This window comes from Oratosquilla oratoria, chromosome 37 (genome assembly GCF_046742065.1).
Source record: "Oratosquilla oratoria isolate Oo_2021 chromosome 37, ASM4674206v1, whole genome shotgun sequence".
Lineage (NCBI taxonomy): Eukaryota > Metazoa > Arthropoda > Malacostraca > Stomatopoda > Squillidae > Oratosquilla > Oratosquilla oratoria.
Window position 1 is genome coordinate 36034238 of NC_134813.1, and position 22032 is coordinate 36056269.

At 40.5% G+C, this 22032-nt stretch overlaps 2 protein-coding genes across 10 annotated transcripts in view; one reads left to right on the forward strand and one right to left on the reverse strand.

The window, feature by feature from the left end:
• Window positions 1-1641, reverse strand: part of LOC143019652 (guanylate kinase-like) — a 53673-nt gene extending 52032 nt beyond the window's left edge. For 3 of the 5 annotated variants that reach the window (XR_012965842.1, XM_076175543.1, XM_076175540.1), the window contains exons 1-2: window positions 1509-1641; window positions 310-382 (exon numbers count right to left, since the gene is read on the reverse strand). The gene's annotated coding sequence lies outside the window, so the exon portion shown is untranslated. The remainder of the gene's footprint in view (window positions 1-309; window positions 383-1508) is intronic. The other 2 variants (XM_076175544.1, XM_076175541.1) reach the window with 1 other exon arrangement.
• An 88-nt stretch (window positions 1642-1729) lies between these two features.
• Window positions 1730-20160, forward strand: LOC143019653 (ubiquitin-conjugating enzyme E2 J2-like). Of its 5 annotated transcripts, none has more exons than XM_076175550.1 (5): window positions 1730-1819; window positions 16201-16317; window positions 16439-16673; window positions 18234-18362; window positions 18896-20160. In XM_076175550.1, the coding sequence occupies exons 2-5, from the start codon at window positions 16202-16204 to the stop codon at window positions 18944-18946; spliced, it is 531 nt and encodes a 176-aa protein (XP_076031665.1). In that variant the 5' UTR covers window positions 1730-1819; window position 16201; the 3' UTR covers window positions 18947-20160. The 5 variants fall into 5 exon arrangements, with proteins under 5 accessions (XP_076031665.1, XP_076031662.1, XP_076031663.1 ...); XM_076175547.1 differs by lacking the exon at window positions 1730-1819 and adding an exon at window positions 8292-8509; XM_076175548.1 differs by lacking the exon at window positions 1730-1819 and adding an exon at window positions 8516-9031.
• Window positions 20161-22032: the final 1872 nt, after the last annotated feature.

Here is a 22032-nt window from a genome sequence, read left to right on the forward strand (position 1 = left end):
GAAGCTTAGCTCCTTAGTCTGTTTTAAAAATATGTAGTGATGTCCCTTGGAGTGGGAGAACACCTGGTACACAATGTCTATGCCATCGTGAAACTGACATTGATGGGATTGGACAGACAACATGGCATCTGAAACCTATTGTCACAACTCTGTTCAGTATTGTATTTGCTTTTAGTAAGGTTTCTGTTATGGATTTCCCCAAGAAAAACGTATATTACATTGATGTACTAAAATCTTAAAATCTACAAAATCAACATTTAATTATCTAATGCTATATCACATTCTACTCATCGTCAGTTTCCTCCTTACTTGAAGAGTTGAGTGGAAGTACTACACGTGGCTGACAATCCTAGTCACCCAATGGAGGATAGAGCTGTGCCACCTGTGAGAAGAAAGTGTGGATGGGTGCTTCCTTTTTGTGGGCAATGATGAATAAATATCTAGCCAAATACTGAAAGTGGAATTTGCCTCTTATCTCAGGTTGCTTCACCCACTCATTAATGTCTCTATGATGTGTGGATGTGCAACTCAAGACCGGAGGTCCTCCTTTAAAAAACACAAGACTTAAAAATTGCTTGTTACTATTAATCTGCAGTACTTAATCATGCAGCTCTTGTTCCGGACCCCACGCCCTCTACAATCAAGCCATACCACAGTATAAGGCATGGGCATAAATGTGAGAGACAAACTCTCCCATCAAGAGCCCCGGTGAGGATTAAGACCCTACTGGCAACCAGCCTAGGCCATGAGGGTCCAAAAATCTTCAACGCCCTCCCAAAGGAGGTGAGAGAGAAAACTAAATGCTCGGTGGACAGCTTCAAACATGCACTGGACAGGTTCCTGCGGAAGGTGCCAGACGAGCCTCCAGTGCCAGGCTACACTGCCATAAGTAGGTTCTCTCAAAACACACTACCAGACCAACTGACCCTCGCAAGGAAGGACAACAGGACTGGCAGCAGCGGTAGTCCACTACGGCTGTGAGGATCGACCTCAGAACTTCACTAAGTAAAAACTAAGTAAGTACACTCGTGATGATCATGATGATGAGCTATCAATGTTAAATGTAGATAAATACTGCATAAGAACTTCATTAAGACCAATTAAATGAGTTATCAACAATAGTCAATACCTAGCATTTACAATTTAAGGCGAATTGAATTTTTGATAATAGAACAAATATATTGATGATATAATCATAATGATAATCATATTCCATTGTTTTTTTTATATTAAAACAGGTGGTTTATTTTGAACGTGAGAGGTAGAGCACAAAATCACATGGCTGGACAGGACTACTATACTCCAGGAGTGTCAACCATTTCTTGTGACATACAATGGTTTAATACTTTACACTTATTTTAAAACAAAGGGGAAACTTAAAAAAGTGCACGACGCTCAGGACGACCAACACACCACAATCAGTGATTACATATTTATGTAAACATTTTTATAGCAAGTGAAAAAAACTAGATTATCAGAAATATGAACGGTGACCATTTATAAAATACCTTCACAAATATTCAAGAAACAAAAAAATAATTCAGTCCCGGCTTTCACTACTTTTCCTTTCTACCAAGTTCATGAATGAGATACTCTTCGCCTCCCAGTCTACTTTGGACTATTGCATACGTAAACATCGAGATATATGACAATCAACTTGCGCATGGAAGTACTACAGCTGTCTCTTCCGTCACTCCGTCAGTGCCGTCATTTACTTGACTGACTTGATTCGGTATGGTGGGCATATCATCCCACCAGGTCAACACGTAGTGGCCGTATCCAGTTTTCCTCAAGGGGTTATACCCGTCTGGACGTCCTGGTGTGTATTTCAGTTTAGACATTTATCCAGCTGGTGTTTGTTCGCAACATCGTTACAATTGTATTTTCACTCACTTCGTTATTTTTGAGTTGACAGTCAGAAAATGGTGCTAACCGATCTGCTATGACTTTTACTTCGATATATGAATACATGTGTATTTACATCCTAGAAGATGGGTGACGGCATCTACAGACTGTAGGGGAGATGTACAGGTACTCGGGTGAAAATCGGTGTTGTCATTATACGGATATTTGTCTGCTATTTTTGCCTACCTTATTAATGAAACTAACAATAAGTTAAAAGTGTTATTAAAGTTATCAGTAAGCTATAGGTAGATTATATGATAGACCGGCATTTTTTTTTTAGAAGTGCACACCTATGCGATACACAAACGAACAAATTCGCGTTGACCTTTAAGGCCTGTCTACACGAGCGGGCCTGATCGGCGGGTTTGCCCGTTAACGGGCAAATTCTCGCGGGCCTGCCCGTGAATGTTGTCCACACGACCGAAGTGATGAACAGCTGGGCCTGCCCGACGATGTTGCCAGTAGCGGGTGGAGTGCTGTACGAGAACCATGGTGCCTAGCATTGTCAAGAAAAAGATTTTGTGCTCTATGATAATAGCTGTGTGTCTCAAGAAGAAAAAGAAGAAAAGGATATGGTTCACGATATTATCTTGCGTCTGGCAGGGTAGAAACTCCAGCTACCGGGCACCAGCTCAGTGATTTCGCTCGGCGGCCTTTCGGGCAATTTGATCGTTTGCCCGTCAAATATGCCCGTTAACGGGCAAGCCCGCCGATCAGGCCCGCTCGTGTAGACAGGCCTTTAGACGCCATCTCCGTTTTGATAGATTCGGAGGTCGAAGACTACGACGGCGACCCTGATGACCTCTATAATGACAGGTACCGCGTTAATAAGTGCAGGGTAGCCAGATAAGTTAGGTTACAATAAACGAATTTATCATTCTTTAATTTCTTCGACCTCTATCTACCAAAACAAAGATAACGTTAGAAATTGAAGCGACTACGTTCGTGTATAGCTTTTATATTTCCGATATCGATTTCCAAGAAAAACTTATATTACGTTGATGTATTATAATTAAATAATGTCTAAATTTCTATTTATATCGTGTAGGTTTGCACTTCCAAAAATTCACTGCCGTATCTTTGTTTTGCTTGCAAATTGAACGTATTCTTTGTCATTGTTAGACAACAGACTATCTGGGATATTTGCCTGCTGAAGCCGTCAGAACATATCCAAGCTTCCTTGCTGTTTCATCGGGTTCCTGCAATATAAAACATTTTGAGCGTTGGCTTTCAGTTGTTCGTTACTTCTTGAAGATGTAAACGAATTGAGAACGCATACGTACATTAATTTTGTTTACTTTGCATAATTTCCTTCATCCAAGGACGCAGCTGACGTAGTCGTCCCCGGTCTCCAGACAGCTCCTTACCTCATAAGTCTGCTGTAAGGATTGAGTCTGTCATTCGTGTGGCTGATGTATCCAGGATTAGGGGCTTAGGCAATGTTTGTAGCCATTTATTCAGCTGTTTTTTTTAAGCTACCTGGTGTGTTGCCAGTCAGGCTCCTTATCTTTAACGGGACAAATGAAGAGTCATGTCCCTGTATATGTGAAGCTGGTGTGTTGCCAGTCAGGCTCCTTATCTTTAACGGGACAAATGAAGAGTCATGTCCCTGTATATGTGAAGCTGGTGTGTTGCCAGTCAGGCTCCTTATCTTTAACGGTACAGAATTAAAGAGTCATGTCCCTGTATATGTGAAGCTGGGACAGGCCTCAATTTGCCCTTTGATTGTGGCATAGCCGTCACCGTCGTGGGTGATTGTTCACTTGTAAACCAATATTTGACATCAGTTTTAGCGTTTTCTACATGTATATGACGGTGTATCGTTCACGTCTCTGGAGGGAGTAGAGCCTAAGTTCCTTCAATCTCTCCCAGTAATTGAGCCCTGTCAGAATTTTACACCTCTGTAGCAGTTGACCAAATATTAATTTCAATACACAATTTAAATTACTCCGGCAGCTTCACTGACCTACGAGGGTTCTACATAAACATTTAAAAATTTGTGTGGGTACTTCTTTCTGTATAGCGTGGTACATAAGTTATGTCGGAGAGCGGGGCCAATCAAACAAGTTTATTTCAATCTAATAATTAGCGAACAGTCACTCGCACCAATAATTAATAGTTACATATATTCACAACCCATCAATCTCTCACACCAATAATTAATTATACAATTTTATGTATACATAAACAAATTAACAATGCAATCTAGTAACAGTTTAGATTTCAATTTCACTCGACTGTTTGGTACAGCGAATCTCACCGGCGGGCGAGAACAACCGGCTCTTCACAATATCCACAGTGTTCATAACGTTCAAAGTTCAAATGTTCACAAATTACGAAATACAATATCACAACTCTGGCAGATAACTGTTATAAGAGTCAATACTTCAAACTTCTTGTAGCCGCGAGTATCTGTAATACTCGCGAATTTGCACGGGCGACACCCCAGTGATAGGTGTCGCCCGTGCAAATTCACTCGCCAAGTCGAGCGATGAAGCGAGTTGACTGGTCCAGCCTGCAGCTCCTTGCCGACCGTACTTCTTCCACCGGTCCAAGCTCACCCAGACGATTCGATGTAGAACGAAGTCTCAATGGTGATATGGAGATACGCCGGCTAGACCGTACTTTTGCTCCAGTAGTCCCGACTTCCACCGGCTTTGTCGATTCTTGACTGTCCATTCTGGTCATTCTCCCTTCCTCTACCCTTCGCGTTTCGGAGTTTGAGTTTCGAAGTTTCGGAGTTTTGAAGCTTCAGAGTTTCAGAGCTTCAGAGCTTCAGAGTTTCCAAGTCTTGGCATTTGAAGCTTCAGAGTTTCGAACTGCAATTACGCAAATTGGTGATACTCTCGCAAACCACTTAGTTTCTTCAAACTGTAATTGATATAGTAGTTAAACGGTTGTTTGTATGTATAATTCAGCCAAATTTTACAAGTCACAAGTGATCTGTGACAAGCCCTTGAATGCCTTCTATTTGGCTTGCCAAGGTCCTCTGTACTGCCTCCAGTTTTGGCTATTTCCCCTTATTTGTGTGGGGACCAGAGTTGGCAGCAATATTCCAGTCTTAGTAGGACTAGATCTTCCACAGGGTCAGCATCAATGTTCTGTGTGTGTATATATATATATATATATATATATATATATATATATATATATATATATATATATATATATAATGTGTGTGCAATAAAACACTAGGAACGTGTATTTACAAATACGTAAGTAACCACTAGGAAAAGTAAACTAACAAAGCAGAGCGGTTTCATATAATTACATCTTCAGTGCTTATGTAATTATATGAAAGCGCTCTGCTTCGTTAGTTTACTTTTCCTAGTGGTTACTTACGCATATATATATATATATATATATACATATATATATATATATATATATATATATATATTCTGTGTGTGCGCAGAAATTTGCATGTGTGCAAACTATGCCATCTCTGAAAACTATGTGACATACGAGTCACCATCAGATAATTTTACTTGTTTTACTTTTTACTTGTAGTTCTTTATCTGGTCCCACTCCACCAATGGTGATCTGCAGGACACTCACATCAATAAAGATCTACTTCAACTTTATAATCTGTATTCCTCTTTGATGGTGAGGTCTTCTATATTGTAACATTAAAATAGGAACGTCTTTGAATTTATCCTTTAAACCTTGGATACTGACAATAAGTCCTAGATCGAGTAGAAGACTATTATAAAATATTGGGGAGGCTGACTTAATTAAAAGAGAAAAAACAACACATGATGCAACTCGGGGTTCAAATAGGGTTAGACCTGAGCTCGATGGGTGTTTACGCCTTCCTCAGTAGGGTCAGCTGAGAAGGTTTTAGATTTTATTTTTTGTTATTTCATGCATGAAAATATAACTTAGAAGAATTTAGAACACTAAGATGCACGTGTCTAGCCTTTTATAGTATTGATTTTACCCCAAACAATATGATCTTAAAAGTGCCTGGGAGCAGACGAACTTTTCAATGTCGTAGTTACATTTCCACCGCTAGGGCAACTGATGACGTCAGTATTGCCAGCGAGCAACACGATAGGGATTTCACATCGAGTGAAGAAGATTTATAGGATTTGGATGCCCTCTCGTATTTCAATGTGGGTACGGTACAAGGATACATGTGCGAACCAATTTGGATATCCAAACAAGACTCAACTGACGAAGAACTTGTCGAGAGCGAGGAATCTTCAGAGGATGAACGTGAACGCCCTGAACAAGCCGGCAATAAGAACTGGTGAGCAGGACCCTCACATTGTGTGTGTGTGTGGGGGGGGCATATGCCCTGGGGCGGCACATTTAGGGGGTGCGGCAAGTCTAGTCTGGACATGCCGACCACAAGGCTGACAAAGTAATTATAATAAAAGGTCAAAGGAGCCCCGAATATTTTACCGTAATATACGAATTTTGCGTTAGAATAAACAGAGTATGATTTTTTTCCATTATCCTTTCTGCAATGGGTACATTAAATACAATCTTTAAAATCCGTTTAATTATTTCGCAGGCCAATAGTTAAAACAGGCTGTAAGGGACTGTGGAGATGGGAAGTGGTGATGGGGGTAGGGGGGGGGGTCACTGAGAAATTTGCCCCGGGGCGGCATTTTGCCTCGGGGCAGCACTTTGTCATGTAAGGGCTCTGGTGGTTCGTCGGAATGCATTACATAAATGCACACCACACCAGATACATGATTTCGTGTTTGTTATCAGACGTCCGGATGAAGGTTTGAAGGCATGAAATAGTAGGCCTAATACCTAGCAGACGTTGATGGGCCCGGCACTATCTACCAGCCCGAGTATGTGCAGCAGGGCTGCTTTTTTTTTTATTCTATATTGTTGGAAAAACATACACACGACCACCAAGATGACCACGCCCACAGTGCATGGATAATTCATTTGTTCATGCAAGGAGGCTAGCATGTTAGAAAATTTAATAAAATTGTCTTCTGCCTATGCCATGAATGTCATAGGCCTAACCATGCTAACCTGGCCGTATCTACCAGGTCCCAGTATGCCCAGCAGGGCTGGTTTTGATTTTATTTTGTTGGAAAAAAAAAACATCCACACGACCACAAGGATAACCACGTTGCATGGATAGTTCATTTGTTCATGCAAGGAGGTTAGCATGGTTAGGCCTATGGTATTCATGCCATTGGCCTATGAACAAGCAGAAGAATTTTTTTATGGCCAGATACGCACAATTTGTAAGTTTGTATTACATATTACCTCCACCAAAGGATTTCTACACTCCAGCCAAATGGCAAAGTTATTTAGTTTGCAATGATCGAAGCGCTTGAGTTAGAAGAGAGAAAATAAACCAATTGTTTGTTTTGACGGTTGGTAAAGTACCATGTTTTTAGAGAATGTACAAGTTGATGTTAAGGTGAAACTTCTTTCTTGAATGGATTTTAATATAATTTGAAAACCTTGCGTGCGGACATTTTTTCCTTGTGCGCGCTAGTTGCAAAACATATGTGCGCGCGTACATGCGCACAGCTTAGAGGGGACGGTCAGCATGCGATTTCTATACCTCGTGTGATTATTTTTTCAGGATCCACCCCGAAAGCTTGCGGGCACTCTCAACCGCTAGTTCATTGTGTCCCGTGAAAGTTAGGTCGTGGATCATGTGCAGAGTTACTAGCTTCAATGGGCGTTCGGTTACATTTGTTAGTGCCCGTTTTTAGGTCTTGGAGTGGGTCATACCCCCGGAGCTCAAACATGTCCTTGTTTAGGGTCATGTTAATTTCGGCCCCTCTTGCCACTCTGCCCAGGTCCGTTTGCAGTAGGGCCACGTCTGCAGCAGATTTGATGTCCCTGGCGATCCTGGCCGGTGTCGTCGGGGAAGGATGATTCATGTGAATGCTGTAGGTCCTTGTCAATGTTTCCAATCATGTTTAGGAATAAAAATGGGCCCAGGACTGAGTCCTGAAGTACTCCTCTGGTCACTTGGTTCCGTCAGGGTTCCCTGAACTGTCACTTGTTGTGTCCAGTTTGTGAGGAAGCTGAGTAGCCACTCCCACTATTCTCTGTTTATGAAGGAGGATGCCGTGATCTACATTGTCGAAGGATTTTGCGAAACCCAGATAAATCACATCTACGTTTTTACATTCCTGTATATTTTCTATAATTTTCTCATAACGAGACAGCAATTTAAACATGAGCGACCGTATATTATTATAGGTGTGCCATCCAGTAATCGTACATAATGGAATTATTGAAAGGATTTATTTCCACAGTTATCATAATGTCTACACGTCATAGTTTTCAAGAAAATTGGTTGTCAAACAATTTGTAAAAAGCATGGACGACTCGAGTTGAAGGAGACAATGGAAAAGGCTACTCGCTAGGGTGTCACAAATGTTTGACAGTAGAAGCCTAACGCGTCGCGGTAAACCAAGGCAGCATACAATCTCCCTGCGTTTGGGACATTAAACGGTGCTTGTAGCTTTAAACCGTAAATTACAAGAGTGTCTGGTTATTTGCAGACTTCCATGTCATTTTCTTGAATATATGTATCGTAAAAGAAAACGGAAGAAATACTAGGTACGGAAAAGATTGGACTGAGCACAGCGTAGCAACAATCCATCTTAGCGTAAGTACCAGTTACATGTTTTTAGTTGAAAATCTTGATTATATTTTTGTTTTTGAAGCTGTAGCTTGATATTTACGATGTAAGAATACCAGTTATTGATTTTTTAAAGGATACAGACGTGACATAGGCATATGATTATGAAGATAAGCCTATCTGGCTCTGCCAGTTGTAAATTTCTGGAGTTGTTTGTTTAGTGTAAATACTGTAGTGTATTCGTACTTTGATGTACCTTTGTAAGACAGTTGATAATCCTAGCTAAATTCTGAAATGTATTCCTTACAACGAATGGACCACCGTCTGAAGCACAAGGAACTGAAATTAATGTTGTGTTTCTTGACTTTAACAAATTTGTTCATGGCATCCTACTGTATTTCTGGCAACTTGGAAGAATGGCTTCACAGCTCATAGGAAGAACTTGGGCAACTGTTGTGGATCTTCAAACGTCAGAGAATGCCACAATAACCAGAGGGAGTGCCACTAGGGTCAGTTTTGGGACCATTCCTCTTCAAGCTACATATAAAGGTATTATTAAGGAAGTACACACCTATGCAATATATCAATATAAAATTAAATATTATTTTGGGAAATGAAAATACATCAATGTAATATATGTTTTCCTTGGCAGAAATCAATAACAAAAAATCCTTGCCAAAAGCAAATACATTACCAAATGAAGCTGCAATGATAGGTTCAAGACCACCATGTTTGTGTTGTGTCCAGCCTCATCAATGTCAATGTGATGATGGCAATAGCTACTTTGTGAAACATAAGCAATATATCAAAAAAGATAGATACAAATCTTGTGAATTAGAATATATAAATTTTTCTTGAAGCAATTAACCTCTTCAGTACGAGTGATATTCTTGCGGGCAGCTTTGGCTGCCTGATGTACAATGATTCGATGATGTACCATAGTACTCACATTATAAAATATAAAGTTACAGCTGTATTATTTGTTCTATTTCGCTCTGAATATTAATAACCACAGAAAATATGATTGAGTCAGTTTACAGAATATGGGGGGTCACTCAGCTACAACTACAAAATAACTATAATTAAGACGCCAATGCCCACATCCTCATATACCCACTCATGCCTCATGATGCCTATGTAGGTGTCATTGCAAATGTGTCTCTACACCCCTCAGTCTGCTTGGATGCCAAAACCATTGGTCACTATCTCTGACAACACCCCTGATGACCTCCAGCATTATAGGTACCACTATACTAAATGCAGGTTAGGTTAGGTTAGAACAGAACAATTTATCATACTCTAATTTCTTTGACTTCCACAGTTATCAAAACATATGACATCTGGAAGCATTTGTTGCGACTCCATTTGGTAGTGTATTGCTTTTAGCAGTTTTTTTTTTTTTTTTTTTCTGCTAAGGAAAACTTATATTACGTTGTGTTATAATTTACAAAATTAATATTTAATTTTCTGTTGCTATATTGTTTAGGTCTGATTTTTAGATTTACCCATATAGATGACATAGGCATTGGACAAAACAGTATTGTTGAAAATTTGTCCTTTCCTCCTATATTGATGAAACTAATATCAGCCTATTAATAGATACTGCAGAACAAGTCGGTTAACTGCAGGATAAGTTAGGTAAGACTTATGCGTGATCCTCAAAATCCAACTTTCAGTTCAACGAAGACAAATCTGCTGAGATGCGATACAAAACATTGCATAAAACAGGCAACATCATTGCTTACAGAGTGACCAGTAAAATAAACTTCAGATTCATGTGAAATAGCCTGGAGTACATCTCAATGATGTCACCTTTCACCATCACATCACAGAAATGGAAAGCCAGAGGAATGATGAGATGGGTAGTGAGAACTTGCTGATCCAGAGAGTAAGAGGTGATACAAACTTTGGAAAGCATTAGTTCAGCCCATACTGGACTACTGTAGTCAATTCTGGTCTCCACACAAAAAGAGTGATATCCAGGAACTATCAATCTATATACCAAGGGATTTTCCCTCTGACAAAGGAGGTAACAAAGTCAAAAGGCTCCTATCCACTCCCACCCATTCCACTCCCATCCACCACCCTTTCCTCTCTCTCATCTTAGTTCCTCATGGATGATGGGTCATCCCTGTATCCTGCACACTGCCCTGGGTCAGAAACAATGCAACAAGATGCAGCACATCCACAGCAAGGCAGCTTCAGTTAATCATTGACCCCCCCTCCATCTCTTCATGCAGAAAAAGAGAAGATGAGGAGAAATCCCTTCAAGCTGCATCAAGATATCATTCACATATAAACACTCCCTACCCCCACCCCACCTCATCCTTCACCCCCTCCATCCCTTGCATCACAGTATCATCTATACACAGTGTCATGTTTCATGACATGTCACTGACAGAAGACGTGGGCGTCACACACAAAAGACACTGGTATGGTGCCATGTCCTAGCTGGAGCCACACCATCCGCTTTCTAGGTATATTGTAAAATGTGTAGGTTTATCTAAGAACATAGAATAAGATTTCTAGTTGTTGTAGACAGGAGTATCTTATTTTGTCATCCAAGTTGCAGGGGATTTGGAAGCTGACAGCGGAGGACTACACAATCGGAGCCTCCCACCCTTAGAGGTCAGAGGGCACGTAAATCAAGATGACTCGAAGTAGGGCCCTCATCTCTAGGCCCCCCACACTTGCATGTTTAAGATGAGTAGTAGTTGATATATTGTGAGCCCTCTTCACACAAAAATAAAGAAACCTGTAAATTGTGTGGAGCTGGGTAGTGATAGGATAGGTTACACTGGCATACATTGACACCTGTGCCATGGGACTGGTGTTGTATGGTTGTAGTATAAAAAGATGTACAGGCATTTTCAGGCCCCCTGATTACTGCACTCGCACTCTATTCACACCGAACTTCATCGTAAGTTAAAGGCAAATTGTAATCTATGTACATATTAAATTAAGTAATTGCACTCCACCTTTCTCTTAACCCCAGTGAGATTTAAATGATCAAAAAAGAGGCTAAATTGAGGTTTAGAATCTGGATTGTAGGAACTGCTCGAGTCACATTTTATGATTTGAAGCACCAATTCAAATACAGAGTCTAGTTCATGACAACAGCCACTCATCCCTACCCCTTACCCCTTCCTTGCTCAACAGACATTCCACTCTTGCTCATTGCCCCTTTCACCTCATCCATCCATCTCATTCTTGGCTGTCCCCTCAAGTTCATTCCATCCACCTCTGTCTTCCACACCTCTTTTACTAATCTTTCTTCACTCATTCTTTCCATGTGTCCAAACCATCCCATTACTCTTTCATGAGCCCTATCAGCTATCTCCTTTTCCAACCCCATTCTCCTCCTTACCTTCTTGTTTCTCACTTTATCCAACCTTGTAACTGCTACCATACTTCTCAGACATTTCATTTCAAACACATTTAAACTTTTCTTCTCTTCCTCACTTAAGTTCCAAGTCTCTGCCCCATACAGTACCGTCAGCACAATCACCCCTTCAAGGGTAATCTGGTAATTATGGGGGACTTCAATTGCAAAGAAATTTGTTGGGACAGCATGACAGTGCGAGGAGGAGATGACTTGTGGGGCAATGTACTGCTAGACATGACCATAGAGTACACAATGACCCAATGGGTCAGTGAAAACACAAGGTACAGAAACAACGAAGAGCCATTGAAACTAGATTTAATATTTACAACAGAACCTGAAATAGTGGACAAAATCCAGTACAAGACACCAATTGGAAAGAGTGACCATGTACTCATCGAAACTGTACTAAAGGAAGAAATAGACATGGAGAGGAACGAAAAGCATAGGAAAGGAAGATTGATGTACAACAAAACAGACTTTGCAAAACTAAAGACATTCTTCCAGAATGCAAACTGGGAAAAATTCTATATGGAAGAGACAACAGTGGAAGAGAAATGGAATATATTGATGGATAATTACAATGAAGGGGTAAACAGGCATGTACCAAGACAAAAGCGAGAGAGTACATTAAATGTTGGTTCAACAAAAGATGCAGTGAGGCAAAAGACAGAAGGGACAAAGCTTGGAAAAGGTGGAGAAAAGACAAAAAACAAAGCAAATGGCAAATTTATATAAACTGTAGAAATGAGTATGTTAATGTGAGAAGAGAGGAAAAAAGGAACCATGAGAAGGATATTATAGATAAATGCAAAGATCAACCCAAGCTATTCTATCGGTATGTGAATGGTTAAACTTAAAACCAAACAGGAAATGGTGAAACTACGCCAAGGAAATATAGAATACACAGAAGAATTAGAGATGGCTGAAGTCATGAACAACCACTTTAAATCTGTCTTCACCAGAGAGAAAATACAAAATTGGGACGTAGATAATAACAAGCAATCTCCCCACATGAGTGAGTTTACAACATCACAAAAAGAAATATCAGAACATCTATCAAAACTGGACGTCAGAAAATCACATGGCCCGGATGGTATTGCAAATTGGATTCTAAAGGAATGCAAAGAAGAACTAACGGACAAAATACACATCATAATAAACAGCTCACTCAAAGAAGGAAAGATACCTAATGACTAGAAAAATGCTAACATTGTACCAATATATAAAGGAGGAAACAAGGAAGAACCCACCAACTATAGGCCAGTATCACTAACAAGCACCATAGCCAAAATTTGTGAGAAAATCATCAAGAATAGATGGGTAAAACATCTGGAAGACAACAACATATTAAACCCAAGACAATTTGGGTTCAGACAAGGAAGATCATGCACCACAAACTTAATATGCTTCTACTCAAGGCTAATAGACATAGTGCAAGAAAGAAATGGATGGGCTGATTGTGCATTCCTAGACTTGCAAAAAGCCTTTGACAAAGTACCACACAGAAAATTACTAAAAAAACTGGAACACATAGGAGGAATACAAGGGAACCTACTAAAATGGATGGAGGACTTCCTGACTGGTAGAAAGATGAGAGTAGTGCTCAGAGAAAAATATTCAGATTGGAAAGAGGTGATCAGTGGAGTACCGCAAGGATCTGTACTGGCACCAATAATGTTTGCTATCTATATGAATGACATGGACGAGGACGTGAACTGTTACATGAGCTTCTTTGCTGACGACGCCAAACTGTTAAGGAAAGTAGAAACTGATATGGACTGTGAAGCACTGCAAGAAGACCTAAATAGGGTATGGAACTGGAGTCAGAAATGGGAAGTGGACTTTAATACTAAGAAGTGTAGCATAATGGAGTTTGGAAAAAGCAAAAACAGAATGTCAGGAAAATATACAATTGGAACCAAGGAAGTAAAGAAATTAGGATCCGAAAAAGATTTGGGAGTAATTATCACGAACGACTTGTCCTATGATAAACAGATTAACAAAATTGTCGGGGAGACTTACAACTTGCTAAGATCAATAAAAGTGGCATTTGCATACTTGGACGAAGACATGATAAAAAATATATTGGTTACATTGATAAGGCCTAGACTAGAGTATGCGGCGACATTGTGGTCCCCCAGTACCAAAAAGAATATAAAGAAAATAGAATCCAAAGAGCAGCTACAAAAATGGCACCTGCACTTGCAAACCTATCATACGAGGAGAGATTGGCTAAACTGGAGTTACCAACACTGGAGCAAAGAAGAGAGAGAGGTGACCTATTGACCATCTACAGAATCATGAAAGGCACAGAGATACTTGATAGAGAGGACTTACTTAACTGGGACAAGAGAAACACAAAAGGACATGGAAAGAAAATAAAAAAACATAGCTATAGAAGAGAACTGAAGAAAAACAGTTTTCCACATAGAGTTTTGGACACTTGGAACAAACTAGATAATGAAATAGTATGCGCAAAAACCATTCACGAGTTTAAAAGCAAACTAGACACTGCGAGATACAATGGCGGGACACCACGAGCATAGTTCCCCTTCCCACAAAATGCAACTGGGTAAATATAATCTCCCCTTTGCATCCATTCCCAAAGGTATTTAATTGTTTCTCTCAATCTACAATTTACCTCCACATCTACTCTTCCCTTTCCTGCCACAGTGACCCCAAATACCCAAAGTTACCCATTTCCTCTAGCCTCTCTCCTTTAAGACTTACCTCCAGTTTGCTGCCCTCCCCTCCCCTTGTACATCTCATCACCTTTTACCCACATTTACCTTCAACTTTATCGCATAATTTCCCAAGCTCCATTGTTCTCTTTATCCCCACACTGAACTTGCCACAAGTGCAGTGTCATGAGCAAACAACAACTGGCTCACCTCTCACTTTTCTCCTTTTTCTTTAACCATCAACAGTCTTATGTCCATTGGCCTTGCATTTACTTTCCACACCATCCCATCCATGTACACACTGAATAGCCATGGTGATATGACACAGCCCTGATGCAGTCCCACAAACCTGATTCCCTCCATTTCCAATTCTAACACAGGCTTTACTACTCTTGTTCGACTACCCTTAACAGCTTTTCCTCAATCCTATATATCTGTAAAACTTCCCACAGTGCCTTCTTGTCTACCCTGTCATAGCCTTTTCCACATCCATAAAGGCCCAAAAAACATCCTTACCTTTTGTCAAAGCTTTCTCACATATATCTTACTACAAAAGTCTGATCCACACAACCCCTACCATTCCTAAACCCATGCTATTCCTCACCAATTACTCCCTCTCTTCCTCTCCTAATGCTCTCAATTAAAACCCTCCCAAAAGTCTTCCCAAGTACACACAACAAACTGATCCTTCTGAAACTACTATACCCCTATTTGTCCCTTTTTCCCTTTTAAAGCGGAACTATACAGGCACTCCCCTGGCATGCTACCCTCCCTTAGACACATTAAACAATCTCACTAGTCAATCCACTGTTATTGTACCTCCCTTCTTCAGACACTTTGTATGACACCCATCTAACACAGGTGCCTTACCAGCTCTTCTCAGGAACTAGTAAATGTATAAAGATCCCTCACTCAACAAGTTACAGGGATGAAGGTTCTCAGCTATTGGGATCATCTGAAACAACTGGGCCTTTACTCCTAACAGAGGAAAAGGAATAGATGTAGGTTTGTATATATCTGGAAAATCCTGGAAAGCATTGTGTCTAATCCTTTCTACTCCTCAACATATACCTGTGAGAACAAATGGACCAGAAAGAAACGTGACAGAAGTATTTTGCCAATATGTACATCAGGGTAGATGAAGACCTTACTAGCCTGAAGCTTCATCCATAAGCCAAGGATCTTCAATGCCTTCACAAAAAACTCGGAGAAGTGAAAAGATGTTCACTGAATACTTTTAAGAGCAAGCTGGATTTTTTTTTTTTTTTTTTTTTTTTGTGTTACCTGATAAACTGGCAGTAGCATGTACACTACTATCTTCCAGGCAGCCACTGATTCAATACCAGACTAGATGTATCAAATGACAAGAGACAGCAGCAGTGATAGATCATCATGACTGTGAGGCATGACCCTCAGAACTTGACAAATTATAATACAGATGTAAAATACTGTTGAGAACTCGTAGGTTTTTTTTTTTTTTTTTTTTTTTTCATAGGCGTGGCTGGGAATGGTGATGACCCTTCATCTACAAGGTACTAGAATGGATTGGGCAATGAATGAGTATTGGATAGGTGTAGAGAGAGTGAATGCTTTGACAGCCCCTTCCATTATACTTATAGGTTGCATGATTTATTCATTATTTCTCTTTTCAGGATGACAGAACCTTCACAAGCAGCAATTTCACGATTAAGGACAGACTACATAAGACTGAAACAGGATCCTGTACCATATGTCACAGCAGAACCACTCATGTCAAATATTTTAGAATGGTAGATAAGAATTTACTGTTCATTTATATTCTTTTCTTTGTAGTACATGGTATATGTAATGTATTTGTAAGCTATTATAAAGTCTGTTGGAAATTAGACTAATAAAATATCTTTGCCTCAGGCACTATGTTCTGAAAGGTCCAGAAGAGTCTCCATATGAAGGTGGCTATTACCATGGTAAGCTGATTTTCCCAGCGGAATACCCATTCAAACCTCCAAGCATCTACATGATCACACCTTCAGGACGCTTTAGGACTAACATGCGGCTTTGTCTTTCCATTTCTGACCATCACCCTGAAACATGGAACCCGACATGGTGTGTTGCAACCATCCTCATGGGACTTTTGTCCTTTATGGTAAGATGTAGGTTATCAACAATGTTCTTATTGGTCTTTACATAGATTTTACAGAGTGAAGGAGTCTTTGGATGAATGTAGTATGGCTGTTGAACAAGGAAGAGAGAGTATAGAAGGTTTAAGTGAATAAAGGAAGATGGAATGGGTAAAAGGGTGAAGTGCCCCAAAGGGATGTTCTTGTCTTGTTCATAATTTGTTTTTAAGATGAGGAAGAGCAAATTGCTATATGGTAAAGAAGTGGGGGTAAACCAGCTCTGGCTGTCACTCCCTGCTGAGGAAGAAGTGTGCCTTGCTACTGTTTTTTACCAAACTATAGGCATGGGACTGGGTGACCATTCATCCTTGAGATATTAAGAATAGTTAAATGTTTTCATGATGTGAGTGTTTGTTTTGACAGCTCTCCTATTTATAAAGGGAAAGAAGGTGAGGAGCATGTGCTAGAAGGTGCATCAGTGTGACCAGAATTGTCATCTTAGTACTATGTGCTGAAACTGTTGCAGTAGGTAACACCCACTATTTGGAATTAGAAAGATATGTATGGCCAAGCAGTCCCATCTTCCTGAGGAGTACCATGGCTGAAATGGGGTTTTTCCATAAATCCCTTATATAGTATATGTTGTATTGTTGATGTGCATTATTGTGTACAGTGCTTGCTTCCATAATATGTGGAATAGTATAGGGTGAAGTGTTACACCCTGGGCAGATATACGCAATGTGTTTATCAGCCCGCCTCTGGTAATTCAGAAGTGCAGGATGGTGATCGCAGCTTGGCCTGGTGGACTGTCCCCTTTGGGCATAGAGGCTTCAGAAGAATGGATATCAGGGATCTGGTATACAATAGTATGTTATCTTTCAGTCTGTTGATGGAAGTGGGCAATATGATTATGGATATGTTTCTGGAGGTGGGTATTTGGTGGTTGTGGAGGAAGAGTAGAGAGTATTTGTGTGTGATAGAGGTATGGGTGTTGTTTTGATGTTTCTTGGCATGTGTGGGTGTTCTTTTATGTGGACTAGTGGGTGGGCTGTGTTTGTGGATGCTGCAATAAATGTTTGTTTATAAAGGGGAAGAGGTCCTTGGTATATAGATAAATAGAAAATAGATAAGTGGATGATCCTTAGTCCCCTCACTCCCTGTTTAGTTGTCTTCTGCAACATACATTGGAACATGGTGGCAACATCCTTCTTTCTCCCACTTCAAGGAGATCAAAGAAGGAAGAGATAGTCATAGGAATGGAAAAGAATAGGTTCATCAGGAAAGTAAAAAGGAAGAACTACAGTATCTCATCATTCCTTTATGAGTAGAGATTTTACTTTAACATGAACAGATGATGTTCATGTCAGTAGGTGTTCTTAAAAACAGTCACTTAAGTATTGACTTCATGTCATCATGCAGTCAGTACACCAGTACAGGGTAGAATGAAAATTATTTATTTTATTTTTATTTGTTTATTTTATTTATATATATATATATTCCTATTTTATATTTTTGTCACAGTTGGAGAAGTCACCCACAGCTGGTAGTTTGGTTATATGTATTCCTATTTTATATTTTTGTCACAGTTGGAGAAGTCACCCACAGCTGGTAGTATGGTGGCAAAAGACAATGAGAAACAACAGTTGGCTGAAGAGAGTTGGAACTTCAACCTTAAGGATAAAACCTTTCATGTCTTGTTTCCTGATATTGTTAAGGTTTGTCTTTCCTTATTTTTCATTTTTATTTTACTGCTTTAAAATTGAGGAAGGACGGGAGAGGACAGAAGACATTGGTGAATGGAGAATGGTTGTATATGGATGATGTTGTGATTGCATGAGGTGGAATGGGCGGGGGGATGGGGGGTGAGGTAGTATGTGTGAGCAAAATTTGACACAGCCCGAAGGGATTTCTCCCCGTCCTCTCCTTTTATGCAATGGGGGGACGGCGAGGGGGGGGTCGCCGATTTGATGAAGCGGCCTTGCTGTGGATGTGCTGTGTCTTGCAACACTGCTTCTGACCCAGGGCAGTGGACAGGGTGCAGGGATGACCCGTCGTCCAGGAGGTGCTCAGATAAGAGGGAGGGTGGAGGGGTGTGGAGTGTATTCAGGGATGGAATGGGTGGAAATGATTTTATGCCTTTCCCTTTTTGGCTACCTCCCTTGTAAGGGGGAAAAAGCCTTGGTATATATATGTATGTATAAAATGATCATGGAGATATCACAATTAATTACAACTTTTCTGCTTTCAGGAAATAAAGAAAAAGATGAAAGAGGCAGCAAAGAAAAGGAAATGTGATTGATGCATCACTTTATGGAAGAGGAGGGAGTCCTTATAGGTTCCAGGTGGGCATCCTTAAAGACAGTGAAAGGTTTCCCATCAAAAGACTCTCCATCAACTTTTGACTATTGGTCTTCCAATTTTTCATATAAACAAAGCTAACCTCTTGCCAGCTTATGCCACAGAAAGTCATTAGTCCACTGCCCTGGTTCTCTCTTTGAGGAGATCTGCAGTTCCCAGGAAAATGGACACAATGACCTGTTTGATCCATAAAGCATTCAATGGAAATGTGTTGCTGTCTGGAAAGAGTGAATGACTTTGTAATAATACTTGCTCTGCATCTTGTGTGTGGTGGTTGCATCTTGGGTATTTGGTGCTTGTTACCAGGCCAATTCTGTCTTGGCACTCTTTTAGGATGATGGGGTAGTAATCTAAAAAGAAACAGAACCACATTAATACAACAATCCAACATTTGCTCCCAGAGAGGTCTATGGGAAAGACCAAGAATAATTTCTTACAACTGCATGCCTCAGGGTGTTCAGTCAGTGAAATTTAAGACAGCTATTATTATTATTATTATTAATATTTTCATTATCATGAATTATCATTATTAGTGGCCTTGCTGTGGATGTGTCATGTCTTGCTGCATTGCTTTTGACCCAGGGTAGTGGGCAAAATGCAGTGATGGCCTGTCATCCAGGAAGAGCCAAGAAAAGAGGAAGGGGTGGTGAATGGGAGTGGATGTATGCCTTTGACTTTGGCTACTTCCCTTGTAAGGGGGAAAAAGCCCTTGGTATATGTATGTACTGTATTATTATTAATTAGAGTTGCATATCTTATTAGTGGTATCTATGCATACATATAACAAAGGCTTTCCCCCCCCCTTATAAGGAAGGTAGCCAAAAAACAAAGGCATAGAAACCACTCCCATCCATTCCATCCCCATCACACTCCAATCCCCTCCACCCTCTTCCCTCCCTCTTATCTTGGCGGGAAGAGGGTGGAGGGGAGTGGAGCACTAATAAGATATGTGACTCTAATTGATAATAATACATTCATTTACCAAGGGCTTTTTCCCCCTTACAAGGGAGGTAGCCAAAGTCAGGCATAAATCCACTCCCATTCACCACCCCTGTATACATTCAGAATATCAGACGTGGAAGTCAATAGATGACTGGAAATGGCCTATGAAGTGATAGAATCTTGGTTAGACTATCTGGTACTACAGGTACCTGTGCAGGAGGACAAAGGGCCCTTGTGATCCTGGCTTTGTTATGTGGATATGAGTAATAATAATTGTTGGCATAAGTTTCACTGACTGGAAACCCGAGGCCCCACAGCAGTTTGCAATGCTCCTTGGCCTTCCCAAAGATCTCTATGGGTAGAAACTTTAGACTGTTTTCTATGTTGTATTAGTGTGGGACTGTTTCTTTGTCACTTGCTGAAAGTAGTAGGAGGGGACCAGTTGCTGGCTGTCAGCTCTCCATGTGTGGAAAGGTGTAAGAAATACAGTTGAAGTTGATAGAGGGAGAATTGGGCTCAGTCCAGAGATCAAGTGTCAGCCCCTTTGGGCTGTATCTCTTGATTGAGGTGAGGGGATTGATGAGTTTTGAAAATGGGCAGATCTGATGTCTATCTTCCTGGACCACCACAAAAATTGGTCCTTGGATATGAGTATTTTTGCATAAATGATCTTGACTTCTTGACTTCTCAAATGAATGTACCCATAGGGCAGGAGGAAGTGGATAGTTTTAGGTATTTGGGGTCACATGTGGCAGGGGACCTAAAGCAGAATTTGAAGTTAGGTATGATTAATGGGAGAGTAAAAGATAACCCCATGATCATTACTTTCCTTTATACTACAATTGGTTAAAGACATGCACAGTGGCCATGTCTGGGTACATGATTTGTTCTCCCACCCTCTTGGACTAAAATGGCAAAGTAGATTACTAACAATCTTTTGTATATTCAGACAAAGGTACACCTTTCCCTTGATTTGACAGACATAAGGGAGGGAAAACCAATTTTATAAATGTAATAGATTCAACATGTTTACTGTAATTCAATCTCTGACTTACTAAGGATTGTGGAGAGTTCTTGATATGTTGTGATCATGTAGTAGGGACAGGCATCCCCATCCTTCCTGTACTAAGCACAGCAAAATGGATGACCAACAATTTCTTGTATATTTCAACTAAGGTAGTTTAAACTTTGTTTTGCCATATTAAGCAGAGGAGGGGTGAGGGAGCAAATTATGTTGCCAGACAGGACCACTGGATATATACTACAAGAATGATGTCTGTTACTAGCCACATGTGCACAGCTACATACATACATATACCAGTGGCTTCTTCACCCTGACAAGGGAGGTAGCCAAAAACTAAGGCATAAAATCCACTCCCACCCATTCCATCCCCACATACACCACTCTCACCCACCCTCCACCCTCTCATCTTTGCTCCTCCTGGAGGATGGTGGGTCATCCCTGCATCTTGCCCACTGCCCTGGGTCACAAGCAATGTAGCAAGACACAGCACATCCACAGCAAAGCCACTTCATTTAATTGGTGGCCCTTCCCTCCTCTGTCCCCTCATACAGAAAAAAAGACAGGGAGAAATCCCTTCAGGCTGTGTCAAAATATCATTCTCACATACTCCCTCACCCCCCATCCCCCACCCACTCCCTTCCATGCATCACAACATTTCCATACACAACCATTCTCCACTCACCCCTATCTTCTGTCTTCTCCCTTCCTTCCTTTTACCCCATCCATTCATCTCATACTTGGTCACCCCCTCATGTTTATTCCTTCCACCTCTGTCTTGCATGCCTCCTTTACTAATCTTTCTTCACTCATTCTTTCCATACAGCCACATACCTATTGTAAACACAGGTTTGCTTATATGCTGGTAAAATACAAATTATAATCATAACTATATTTGTACATACATATACCAACAGCTTTTTCCCCGTTATAAGGGAGATAGCCAAAGACAAAGGCATAAATCCACTCCCACCTGTATTATCCCCGTATACTCCACTCCCTCTTGGCTCCTTCCTATATTTGTAATTTATGATATTTACTAGCAGGCCATTCAAATTATATAT